The 13354-nt window shown below is 47.6% G+C and overlaps 1 protein-coding gene across 1 annotated transcript in view; it reads left to right on the forward strand.

Moving 5' to 3' along the window:
* LOC140387466 (uncharacterized) overlaps positions 1–13354 on the forward strand; it is a 193172-nt gene that overhangs the window by 98784 nt on the left and 81034 nt on the right. The window contains exons 10-11 of the mRNA XM_072470585.1: positions 5365–5519; positions 12775–12979. Coding sequence (XP_072326686.1) covers positions 5365–5519; positions 12775–12979 — 360 coding nt within the window. The remainder of the gene's footprint in view (positions 1–5364; positions 5520–12774; positions 12980–13354) is intronic.

Below are 13354 nucleotides of genomic sequence, written 5' to 3' on the forward strand. Positions count from 1 at the left end.
CCCTCCCTTGAACCTTCGATGAGGAACAAGAGGAGAAGCAAAAGCATCACCAGCAGGGTCAGCGTGCAGCCTTACCCACAGGATGGAAGGGACGAAGGCAGAGCCCCAACTAGCAAGAGGCGGTACCCCGACCACAGGGTAGAGAGACAGAGGATCGGCGTTCTGAACATGGCTCAATAGGGGCTGAATAGGGGCTGATTTAGCACAGGGCTAAATCGCTGGCTTTCAAGGCAGGCCAGCAGCACAGTTCAATTCCCGTACCAGCCTCCCCGAACAGGCGCCAGAATGTGGCGACTAGGGGCTTTTCACAGTAACTTCATTTGAAGCCTACTTGTGACAATAAGCAATTTTTATTCATTTTCAACACCCATGTCTCCAAAGGTTCAGGTTTCCACATCAGATTTTTGCTGGCATTTGCAGTCTCCTGTTAGAAGACCTCCTTCCAAGTGGACCCAGTATGCAGACATAGTCAGTGATCATCAAGGGCACCACACCCCTGAATTTTGTCAGCTGCAGCTCCTTCCAAGGATCTGGTGGTGATATCTGTAGAATCTCACAATATTCTGCCTAGAAATGCATCTACCCAGTGATGGGCATCAGGGTTGCCACTTGCATCCATTTGGCTACTGATGATTCAGATCAGAATGCTGGATTGCCATAGGTGGAGTGAGGGGGATGATACACTGGCTGGGGGAGGGGAAGGGGGGATGATACAGCAGGAAGGCCCAGTAAGCATATGTTAAATATTTGGGGTTGTGACGAACAGGGTCATTCCAGCAGGGCAATCCCACCGGCGTGAAATCCTTTTTAGCTCTCTCCCTCAATACTCCAACCCCCACCCCCAACCAAAAGCAGGGACAAAATATCCCCCACTCGTGTTTCTTTCAGTCTGAAAAAAACAGCCTACTTCCTGACTGCTGTTTTAACACCTCCATTAAATGTTCATTGGATGTCGCCATCACTAATTTCTTGGCTTATCTTAAAATTAATCGCTAATAATGTGATAATGCTGCAGAAATGTAACTCTTCATTGCTGCTTAATATCTTTAAGTTTGGTCTTGGTGCCACACTATTTCTATCTTTCTATGCTGCTTTGCAGTATCCTGAACATGTTTCTGGGCATACCCAGTAAGCTGATACCTTTCCAATTGCTGCATTTGCTTTTTCCTTCAGCGTCAGTGACTCAGGTTCGATTCCGGCCTTGGGTGTCTGTGCGGAGTCTGCACGTTCTCCCCGTGTCTGCGTGGGTTTTCTCCGGGTGCTCCAGTTTCCTCCCATAGTCCAAAGATGTGCAGCTTAGGTCGATTGGCCATGCTAAAATTTCCCCTCAGTGTCCAAAATGTTAGGTAGGGTTACGGGGATAGAGCAGGGAAGTGGGCCTAGGTAGAGTGCTCTTACAGAGGGGCAGTGCAGACTAGATGGGCTGAATAGCCTCCTTCTGCTCCGTAGGGATTTTATGATACCTTTAATTACACCCCTGGTCCATTTCGTAGACTGCCGGCAGAGGCAGTTCCTTCAGAATGTTGCTGCCACACTATTCAATAGAGTTTGAAAGTTGGTGCTTAATTGGATTTACCAAGTCACTTGCACTAGCTGGTCTAATTAGTCAGCCGCACACACTGGTCAGTAGCCAGTCGATACAAATTTCCTCATTTGCCAATGGGCTGGAATTTCGTGGATAACACTTGCGCAGAAATTACGCTGGGATTTATGCCCGTTCCGTTGCCGATCTTGCCAGTGGGAACTTGCACTGACATTTCTTTTGGAACTCATTTGCCTAAGCTGAAACACAAAAACAGTTGTAAAACATACTCACATGCAGCAGCTCCAGTGAGGGTAGGAGTGAGTGGACTGCTGTGTTCTGCCACAGTGTCTCACTCATGCCTCCATTGCTCCTCCTATTCCATTATTATGGAGAACAGGGATGACATACCCACTGGGATCATCAATTCAGGTGGCCAGCCCTTTTGAACAAATGCAGGGTCCAAAAATGTTTGGGTGCACTGAGACTCGCAGCACTTTGATTCAGCACTTTTTGGCCACATTGCGAAGAAAATCGCTAACAAACTCCAAACTCTCAGTTGCGCCAATATCAGGTGGCTTAAGTCCATGTTGTGCCTAAATTTGGGGGCATAATTTTATGCCAGCGCATCCTTGGCAGGATGCTTGGCAGGTGTTTTGAATTGTTGGTGGAGCTATGCTAAAGACTGGAAGACTGTTCCAGAGAATGTATCTTGGAAGTAGCTCAAATGATCAAGTATATTCACAGGTACCAATGTTTTGGCGTGAATCAGTTTGGCATAGATCAGTTCCATGTGAATGTCCTCAGGTGAGATAAAGGCAACGCTCAGCTTGTGCCAAAATAACTGTCCCAATTTGAACTGGTTTCTTCAGGAAGGTGCAGGCAGTTATCCTGGGAAAGTGGAAGGACAATGAGGAATACTGATTATGAATATCTTTTTTCATAAATACTCCTTTGACTTGAGTAGTTATTTCAAAAGACTTGAATGAAGAGCAGGGCAGAGATTCTAGTAAAGCTGCTGCAATCCATCAGAAATTATCTTTAATTTTATTTCACTTTAGTGAGCGGAACAGTAATCCTGTCCTTTTCCAGATAAATAGTCATATTAAAAGAGCAATAAAGTATTGAAATGATTCCACGTTTGAAAGGCTCTTCATTAGATAGCTCCACAAAAGCGTGGGATCCATTTGAAGTATGTGGATAATAATGTCACCAATTGCCATGTCCAATGCTAATTTCCCTTCCTAATTGACCATCCAATGATCAAGATCTTGGAGATTAATGAGCAACACTTTGGAAAATGGCATCTGATGTGAGATCTAATCAAAATCTTGCATTTTGTCAAATTTATGATGAATAATTTCCCTTTGAGAGTATTCTTTACCCTAATATCATGAATCCTCTGTTAAACAAACTGCACCAGTCTATTAAAAGCAGAAGTAATCAAACTGAGTTATTATTAAAAAGCTTTGATGAAATATTGGGTTCGGCTGGTTGTTCTGGAGATTGAATCTATAAGGAATATTGCTTGATTAGCTAAGTGTTCCACTTTTCCCTTTTCTAGTATATTGTAATGATATGAGAAGTTGAGGGTTTAAATCCCACTTCAGCACGTTAGCACCTAATCTAACGTGGCACATTTGGGGAAGCACTGGTATTGTCACTGAACTAGTAATCCAGAAACCCAGGATAATGCTTTGGGGACCCAGGTTCAAACCCCACCATGACAGATGGTGAAATTTGAATTCAATAATAAAAAATCTGGAATGAAAAGTCTAAAGGTGACCATGAAACTAATGCCGATTGTTGTAAAAACCCCATCTGGTTCACTAATGTTCTTTAGGGAAGGAAATCTTCCATCTGTTATGGGCCAGGGTTTAGAGAACCCCAAAGTGTATCATGGAGTTCACCTGACCCACAACTTTTACAAGATTGTGGTATGGGGAGCACACGGCCCACTCTGCAGGTGTGCTACAGCAGAAATGGAAAAGTATTTTTTTAAGCAAAACAATGTTTATTCTATGTATTCAAGTTAACCTTTTTGAAACAAACAGTGGACATCTTAGCAACCATTAATTCAAATACAACCCCCAAAGAATACAACACTAAGTAATCTGTAAGCTGCCCTTTTAACATCCAGGAGACTTTAAAAACAACCTTTAAACAGAAGCACATCAGGTTAAAGTCACTACTGCGAGCAGTTATTAGTTTTAAATCACCAAAGGATCGATTTACATTCTTTAAATTACAGAGAGAGATTCTAATACACCTTCTGGCTGTGACTGCAGCTATCCAGCTCTGAAAACGAAACTAAAACACACCCTGCAGCAAACAGCCTAAAAGGAAAGTAAAAAGCTGACAGACAGCCCAGCTCCACCCACTCTCTGACATCACTGCAGTAATAAACAACAATTTCTTAAAGGTGCTCTCACTACAGATATTTATATACACACCCTTTATAAACACCCATTTCTTAAAGGTACTCTCACATGACACAGCCTTACCTGGTCTGGCCTGTGTGTGACTTTGACCCACAGCAATGGAGTTGACTCTTAAATGCCCTCAGGGATGAGTGATAACTGCTGTCCCAACCAGAGACACCCACATCCCAGGAACAAAGTAAACTAACAAAATGCTTTATTATTTGAAGAGGAACTAAGAGATCTCCTGGGGTACTATTTCCATTAACCAATCCACCCCTCCTCCCTCACCGCCCCCCCCCCCCCCCGGTCACCCCTCTATCACCGCCACCCCAAAATGGACTATGTGGTCACTCATTCCTTTGTGAAAACTTGCTGTGTGCAAGCTGGCAACTGACTTTACCGACAAAACCAGTCTTCACACTTCAACAATGGTAAATTTGGTGTGTAAAATACTCCCGGGAATCATAGAATTATAAAAATCCTACAGTGCAGAAGGAGGCCATCTGGCCCATCGAGTCTGCACCAGCCCTTGGAAAGAACATCCTTCTTAAGTCCACGCCTCCATCCTATTCCCATAACACAGTAACCATAACTAACCGTTTTTGGACACGAAGGGACAGCTTAGCACGGCCAATCCACCTAACCTGCACATCTATGGACTGTGGGAGGAAACCGGAGCACCCGGAGGAAACCCACGCAGTCGCGGGGAGAAAGTGCAAACTCCACACAGGAAGTCACGCGAGGCCGGAATTGAACCCGTGTCCCTGGAGCTGTGAGGCAGCAGTGCTAGCCACTGTGCCACCGTGCCGTCCCTGTCAAAGACCATCTTGAAGCCCTGAAAGACACTAGACCTTGGTTGCTGAGGACCTTTCTATGCTGCCCTTGTGGTTCCTGGGGCTGTGGGTGGAACCTTAGCCTCTGTCCACAGTGGGCACCGTCCACCCCGAGGTTGGGGGAGGGTGGTTTTGACCAATCAGCTCATGACCTGCTCCAGCGTGGGTTACCCCGGGAGAAGGTCACCTTAAAAAAAATCACGGAAATCTCTGCACCCAAACCTTTCCTAATCACACGGTGATTGATCCCTCGATATGTAAATGATCCAGGATGAAAAATTCTGATGCTTCTGGACCTGGACAGGAGCGGCAAGGGTGTGTCTGGCACAGGGGTGAGGGAAGAGCAGGGGCAATTGCCCAATTCAGTTGCCATTATACATGCATTGCCTGACTATTTCTGTACTCGCTGAGAATGTTGCATTCCTGTTCTTTAATTGTTCATGAAACAGGCCTGTGATCATCGTTCTGTACGCGGTAACTGACACGATATAATAAGAGTCCTGGCATGGGCTGATGCAGTGCTGGTTCCAAAGCAGACAAGTCGAATGTGCAGGTTACCCTCTCATTACTCTGTCTCCCTTTCCAGGTCGCTGTAACTGACAATCACATGGTAGCAGTAGCTGCAGAGAGAGCGGTGTACACATGGGGGAACAATGCGAAAGGCCAGCTCGGTCATGGGGACCTGCAGTCACGTTCACGACCTCAGCTGGTGGAAGCACTCAAAGGAAAGTTTATTGTCAGGTAATAAAGTTTATGAGCTCACGGTTCAGAGCCTCTGGGCCAAGGCAGCTTATGAAGGGAAAGGACATAAACGGCAGATTTATCTTACAGTCTCTGATCATCATGTATTAGCCTGCAGTTTGACTAAACAGTGTTTCAGATGAATGTTACTTCCATTCTCCAGGATTTTGTCTTTTGCATTATTCTGAATGCCAAAACAGTTTTAGAAGCCTATACCTCTCCCATTCCTGTCGGGTTGGTCTTTGGAGGATTCAACATAAAACTATTGAATTGAAGCCAAAACAGGAGTGTCTTTCTCAATAAAAAATTTGTTTGGAGAGCTGTTTGATTCCTGTTTTTAATTGAATCTGAGAGTGAAACAGGAAAATGAACTCGTATTTATGTCTCGAAAGTAATGGAGTTTAATCTGTGAGATGAACAACCCTTTGGAGACAAGTGGGGAAGCAGGAGAGATGATAAAATGGCTGTTTAAGGTACATGGGGAGGAAATTCAATTGCCCATTGACCCGAGGCAGGTGATCAATTAAGGTAATTAATTGTAATTAATAAAGGTAATTATTTATGGCCATTTTAGGATCCTGCCGCTGGAACTGCCGTCTCTCAGCGCCAGGGACCCAGGTTCAATTACAGCCTTGGGTGACTATGTGGAGTTTGCACGTTCTCCCCGTGTCTGTGTGGGTTTCCTCCGGGTGCTCCGGTTCCCTCCCACAGTCCAAAGATGTGGCGGTTAGGCGGGGCGACGGGGCAGGACAGGACAGGGCATTTGGCCTAGGTAGTGTGCTCTTTCGGAGAGTTGGTACAGACCCGATGGCCCCCTTCTGCACTGTAAAGATTCTATGGATTTTACCAGCTTTGAAATGAGGAGCCCACCAGCTTCATCAAGGGAGCCTCCCAATGACTTCCCAGTGGGGGATTTGCATTCCAGAGGCACGTGGCCCATGGACCAGCCCACCAGCAGCACTGTTCGTCCCTGTAGTGCAGACACCACCACTGGAGGGTTCGTTCACCGCTCCACACAACAGAGCCTGTCTGCCTGACCCCTGGCATAACGCTACCTTTTCCCCCAACACTCAAAATGGAGGCATCTCTCTTTCCCCTTTCAACCATATCAGTGACCACAACGGCCTCTTACTTGGTCCCTACCAGGTAAAATCGCTGCCACAGTCCCACCATCCTCATGGGCTTGGCACCCAAGCAATTGGCCCCAACATCGACGCCTATGGCGTGCCGCTAAAATCCTGGTTGAGGTGTTAATCCCCGCAGGAGAGCAGCTCTCATTTTCCCTCTCAGTTCTGGATGGAGGATCTAGTCACTAGAAATGATCGTTGATCTATGTTGCAAGTTAATTCAAATTCCACCGACAGGCTTCGATTACGCAAAGTGGGGCAGGAGAATTGAAAAGGGGAGCAGCATTTTTGTCTGGGAAGAAACTCTACTCCATCCAACTGGATGGAATTTTACTTTGTGGATCTGTATCAAACTATTTTGCTCATTGTTGAACTTGTGGAACGGTTCTGTGATATGATTGATCTTGGCAGATGGATGTGCGTGAGTAAGATGGAGACAGGGGACGTTCCGCACACCCCCATGGCTTCTTTCTCAGCAGCAGGAGGCAGCCCATTACTGGCCAGTGGTGGGATCTTCTGGTCCAGCTCCTGTCAATGGGATTTCCCATTGAATCCATCCCCATGCAACCCCCGCATCATTAGACTTTTAATTCCAGGGCTGGGATTCTCCGAAATCCCGGCCAAGTGTTGACGCCGGCGTAAATACCGGAGTGGTGTACGCCGGCGTCTACCGGCATCCTGGCCCAGAAATGCAGTGGTCTTCAAGGAGCCAGCACGGCGCCGGAGGGCTGCGCGCTGCTCCGGCGCCCAAAGGTGGCCCTGCAAGCACCACCGCATGCCCATGGTTGCCGTCTCCGCGCTGGCGCCAAGCAACATGGGGGAGACCTACAGCGGGCAGCGCGGAAGGAGGTAGGCCCCCCCCCCTCCAGATCGCGGGCGCCCGCCGATCGGAAGCCCCCGATCGAGGGCTCGCCCCCGTGGAGGCCTCCCTCGGAGTCAGATCTCCCCCCACCAAACCAGAGCGTCCACCGCGGCCGCGGGTGGCACCAGGTTGGAACCACGCCGGTGGGACTCGGCGGAACTCGCCGGGAGTTCATCAGGTTGCCTGCGGAGAATCGCCGCGGGGGCCTCTTTTAGTGGCCCTCGACCGCCGCTGCGGCAACCGTGTGGGCGTGATTGGCGCCGATTCTCCGATCGCCGGAGAATCAAGTCCCGGCGTCGGAGCGTCATGGCGGGAATTTCCCGCGTTCCTGGCGATTCTCCGGCCCACCGTGCGCTCGGAGAATCAGATTTTTATTGAATTCAAATTTCACCATCTGTCTTGTCGTGATTCAAACTCAAGTCCCCAAAGCATTACCCTGGGGCACTGGATCATCAGTCCTGTGACAATACTACTACATCACCCCATCACCTTATATGTGAGAGCTTCAGTAAAAATTGGCTGCTGTGTTTCCTACATTACAATAGTATCTACACATCAAAAATACTTAATTAACTGCCAAGTGCATAGGGAGGTCCTGGGTCATGAAAGTGGCTATATAAATGCAAGTCTTTCATTCTTTGTGAAGAGCAGAATGCATATGAACATAAAAAATCTAATTAAACTTGTGCAACTGTGTTTCTTTCTATTGATTATAGACCATCACATGGAGCAGCATTCCATCCACCTAGACCATCACATGGAGCAGCATTCCATCTACTGGTACTTTCACAAGTCACAACACTCCATCTACCGGCACCTTCACATGTATCAGCATTCCATCCACCTGCACTTTCACATGTTGCAGCATTCCATCCACCTAGACCATAACATGTAGCAGCATTCCATCCACCTAGACCACCACATGTAGCAGCATTCCATCCACCTGCACCTTCACATGTAGCAGCATTCCATCTACCTGCACCTTCACATGTAGCAGCATTCCATCCACCTGCATCTTCACATGTAGCAGCACTCCATCCACCTGTATCTTCACATGTAGCAGCACTCCATCAACCTGTATCTTCACATGTAGCAGCACTCCATCCACCTGCATCTTCACATGTAGCAGCACTCCATCTACCTTCCCCTTCACATGTAGCAGCATTCCATCCACCTGCATCTTCACATGTAGCAGCACTCCATCTACCTTCCCCTTCACATGTAGCAGCACTCCATCAACCTGTATCTTCACATGTAGCAGCACTCCATCTACCTGCACCTTCACATGTAGCAGCACTCCGTCCACCTGCACCTTCACATGTAGCAGCACTCCATCTACATTCCCCTTCACATGTAGCAGCATTCCATCTACCTTCCCCTTCACATGTAGCAGCATTCTATCCACCTGCACCTTCACATGTAGCAGCACGCCATCCACCTGCATCTTCACATGTAGCAGCACTCCGTCTACCCTTCACATGTAGCAGCACTCCATCCACCTGCACCTTCACATGTAGCAGCACTCCATCTATCTGTATCTTCACATGTAGCAGCATTCCATCTACCTGTATCTTCACATGTAGCAGCATTCCATCTCCCTGCACCTTCACATGTAGCAGCACTCCATCTACCTGTATCTTCACATGTAGCAGCACTCCATCCACCTGCATCTTCATATGTACCAGCACTCCATCTACTGTATCTTCACATGTAGCAGCATTCCATCCACCTGCATCTTCACATGTAGCAGCACTCCATCCACCTGCATCTTCACATGTAGCAGCACTCCACCTACCTGTATTTACTGGCCAGATGCAAACATATGGGGAGGAAATAATTGGGAGTTTCTTCAAATCACAAGAGCTGGGCTCACTTTCCAAAGTGATGTACAATTTTCGCAAGTCACACGAGACATTAATCAGGCAAGTTAGAAAGCCCACAGAGAAAAGAAGATCAAGATTTAAAACAATGGAAGCCTCCTCTGTCAGGCACTCTCTATCTTCCACTTTATCAAAGGAATTCTTAAGTGTCTACCTTTTGCGTAACATTTCAGATCCCAATGTTTGGGGAGAAAAATTGAAGTTAACTTTATGGGGATTCTTTTAAACCTCTAAAAGTCTTATGTTGTGATGATGATAATATAGATTATCATAGAATTTACAGTGCAGAAGGAGGCCATTCGGCCCATCGAGTCTGCACCGGCTCTTGGAAAGAGCACCCTACCCAAGGTCAACACCTCCACCCTATCCCCATAACCCAGTAACCCCAGCCAACACTAAGGGCAATTTTGGACACTAAGGGCAATTTATCATGGCCAATCCACCTAACCTGCGCATCTTTGGGCTCAGACTCTTGGCCATTGGGCTGAAATTTAAGGATTATTGTGCTGAAACTGTGCATCCCTTGGCTGTCCTGGAAGCAAACCTGAACTCCATAGAACCCCTGCACTGCAAAGGGAGGCCATTCAGCCCATCGGATTCGCAGCGACCCTCCGTGACATCTGGAAATTAATTTTTTCCCCCAATTGCCCTTTCGGAAGGCATTTTAAGCCAGACCGGGTGGTGACGGCAGATTTCCTTTCCTAAAGGGCATTAGTGAACCGGGTGGGATTTGTTGACACTCGACAATAGCTTCATGGTCATCATGTTTCATTCCAGATACTTTTTAATCCAAATTTTACTGTCCACCGTGGTGGGATTTAAACCCGGATCCCGCGGATTTCGAGTCCCGTGATAACACCCTGAAGCCACTGCCTCCCCAAAATTATCCTGTAAGAAATTAATAATCATGAATAACAAATCTCTGGATATGTATCGGATGCATTGAGGTCGAACTACATTTTGAACAGTCGTACCAATGGGTGGTATTACGTCAGCCAGCTATAATGCAGCCCTCAGATATTTAGCACCATTGAGATCACTAGGACTAAATATTATGCAGAAAGAGACTTGCATTCCCGTGGCCAGAATTCTCCAGTCGTTGGGATTCCAGTCGATTTCCCGGAGGCGTGGAGTGGCTTCGATGGGAAATCACACCCATAGTGCCTTTGACAACCTCAGGGTGTCCCAAAGCGTTTCACGTCAAACAACATACTTCAAGTGTAGTCACTTTTGTAATCTAGGAAAAGTAACAAAGTAGCAATCAATTTGCACACAGCAAGCTCCCCCAAACAGCAATGTGTCAAGCTCCCCAAACAGCAATGTGTCAGGCTCCTCCAAACAGCAATGTGTCAAGCTCCTCCAAACAGCAATGTGTCAGGCTCCTCCAAACAGCAATGTGTCAGGCTCCCCCAAACAGCAATGTGTCAAGCTCCTCCAAACAGCAATGTGTCAAGCTCCCCCAAACAGCAATGTGTCAGGCTCCCCCAAACAGCAATGTGTCAGGCTCCCCCAAACAGCAATGTGTCAGGCTCCCCCAAACAGCAATGTGTCAGGCTCCCCCAAACAGCAATGTGTCAGGCTCCCCCAAACAGCAATATGTCAGGCTCCCCCAAACAGCAATGTGTCAAGCTCCCCCAAACATCAATGTGTCAAGCTCCTCCAAACATCAATGTGTCAAGCTACTCCAAACAGCAATGTGTCAAGCTCCTCCAAACAGCAATGTGTCAAGCTCCCCAAACAGCAATGTGTCAGGCTCCTCCAAACAGCAATGTGTCAGGCTCCCCCAAACAGCAATGTGTCAGGCTCCTCCAAACAGCAATGTGTCAGGCTTCCCCAAACAGCAATGTGTCAAGCTCCACAAACAGCAATGTGTCAAGCTCCCCCAAACAGCAATGTGTCAGGCTCCCCCAAACAGCAATGTGTCAAGCTCCTCCAAACAGCAATGTGTCAAGCTCCCCCAAACAGCAATGTGTCAGGCTCCCCCAAACAGCAATGTGTCAAGCTCCCCCAAACAGCAATGTGTCAAGCTCCCCCAAACAGCAATGTGTCAGGCTCCCCCAAACAGCAATGTGTCAAGCTGCCCCAAACAGCAATGTGTCAAGCTCCCCCAAACAGCAATGTGTCAGGCTCCCCCAAGCAGCAATGTGTCAGGCTCCCCCAAACAGCAATGTGTCAAGCTCCCCCAAACAGCAATGTGTCAGGCTCCCCCAAACAGCAATGTGTCAAGCTCCTCCAAACAGCAATGTGTCAAGCTCCCCCAAACAGCAATGTGTCATGCTCCCCCAAACAGCAATGTGTCAGGCTCCCCCAAACAGCAGTGTGTCAGGCTCCCCCAAACAGCAATGTGTCAAGCTCCCCCAAACAGCAATGTGTCAAGCTCCCCCAAACAGCAATGTGTCAGGCTCCCCCAAACAGCAATGTGTCAAGCTGCCCCAAACAGCAATGTGTCAAGCTCCCCCAAACAGCAATGTGTCAGGCTCCCCCAAGCAGCAATGTGTCAGGCTCCCCCAAACAGCAATGTGTCAAGCTCCCCCAAACAGCAATGTGTCAGGCTCCCCCAAGCAGCAATGTGCCAATGACCAGGTAATCTGCTTTTGGATGCTGATTGAGATTAAATATTGGCCAGGGGACCTGGGACAGCGCCATCGAGCCATGGCACCTTTCACCCTTTCGGGGGAAAAAACAGGCCTTGGTTTAACCTCTCAGCTGATAGACGCCAGCTCCCACAAGAACATAAGAAATAGGAGCAGGAGTAGGCAATTGAGCACTCGACCCTGCTCCGTCATTCAATGCGATCATAACTGATCTCATCTCTGCCTCACCTCCAACTTCCTGCCCACTCCCCATAACCTTTCATCCCGCTACTAATTAAAAATCTATCTCCTCAAATTTGTCTAGTGTTCAGACATCCGCTGCACTTTGGGGTAACGAATTCCACAGATTCATGGCCCTCGAATTCCTCCTCATTTCAGTTTTAAATCTGCCACACCTTAGCCAAAAACTATGACCTCTCGTTCTAGAATGTCCAACAAGGGGAAACATCTATCTTGTCAATCCACTTTGGCATCTTATGTACCTCAATTGGATCATTTGAGTACAGGCCTGAACTGCTCAATCTCTCTTCATAAGACAAGCTCCAACAGTGCAATACACCCTCAGCACTGCACCAGAACATCAGCCGAGAGATTTGTGCTCAAATCCTATAATGGGACTTGAATCCACATCTTTGTGAATCGAAAATCAAGAGTGCTACCAACGGAGCCATGGCAGGGAATATAAGAGAATACTAATGCCATACAACCAAGAAAAACTCTACCCCTCTGACTTGCAATAATATTAAATCCCTTAACCTTCCTCCTTAACCACACCAATGTGTTTCTTTACAGGGCCTGTTGTGGAGATGGGTTTAGTGTGTTTCTCAGTGACAATGGAATTGTAATGACCTCTGGAGATGGAGCCCAAGGCTGCCTGGGGCATGGGGACCACTTCAGCACCTCCAGGCCTTGTTTGATCGAAGCCCTGCTTAGCATAAACGTCCGGGTCATTGCCTGTGGCCTCCAGCATGTCTTGTGTGTCAGTGGTGAAGGTAAGGTGAGTAACGTGTTTTTAATTGCAGGCATTTCAGAAACATCTGCCGAGTTATTTTTATTCCTCAGGTTTCACCTGAGGAAGGAGCAGCGCTCCGAAAGCTAGTGACATCGAAACAAACCTGTTGGACTTTAACCTGGTGTTGTAAAACTTCTTACTGTGCTCACCCCAGTCCAACGCCGGCATCTCCACATCAGGGTTATTTTTAGTGAGAGATAGCCTTGATTGGTCAGAACGTGAGCCATTTGTTTGTTGCAGGCTTTAATTAGGGGGTGCAGGTGTTTTCCAATGCAGCCACGAGATTCTGCTATGGTGGTGTCGTGGAAGAACCCGCAGTAACTTGGAGTGAAAGAAGTGCAGCTTTTAGCTGGGCAGAGA

Source organism: Scyliorhinus torazame, chromosome 12 (assembly GCF_047496885.1).
Source record: "Scyliorhinus torazame isolate Kashiwa2021f chromosome 12, sScyTor2.1, whole genome shotgun sequence".
Lineage (NCBI taxonomy): Eukaryota > Metazoa > Chordata > Chondrichthyes > Carcharhiniformes > Scyliorhinidae > Scyliorhinus > Scyliorhinus torazame.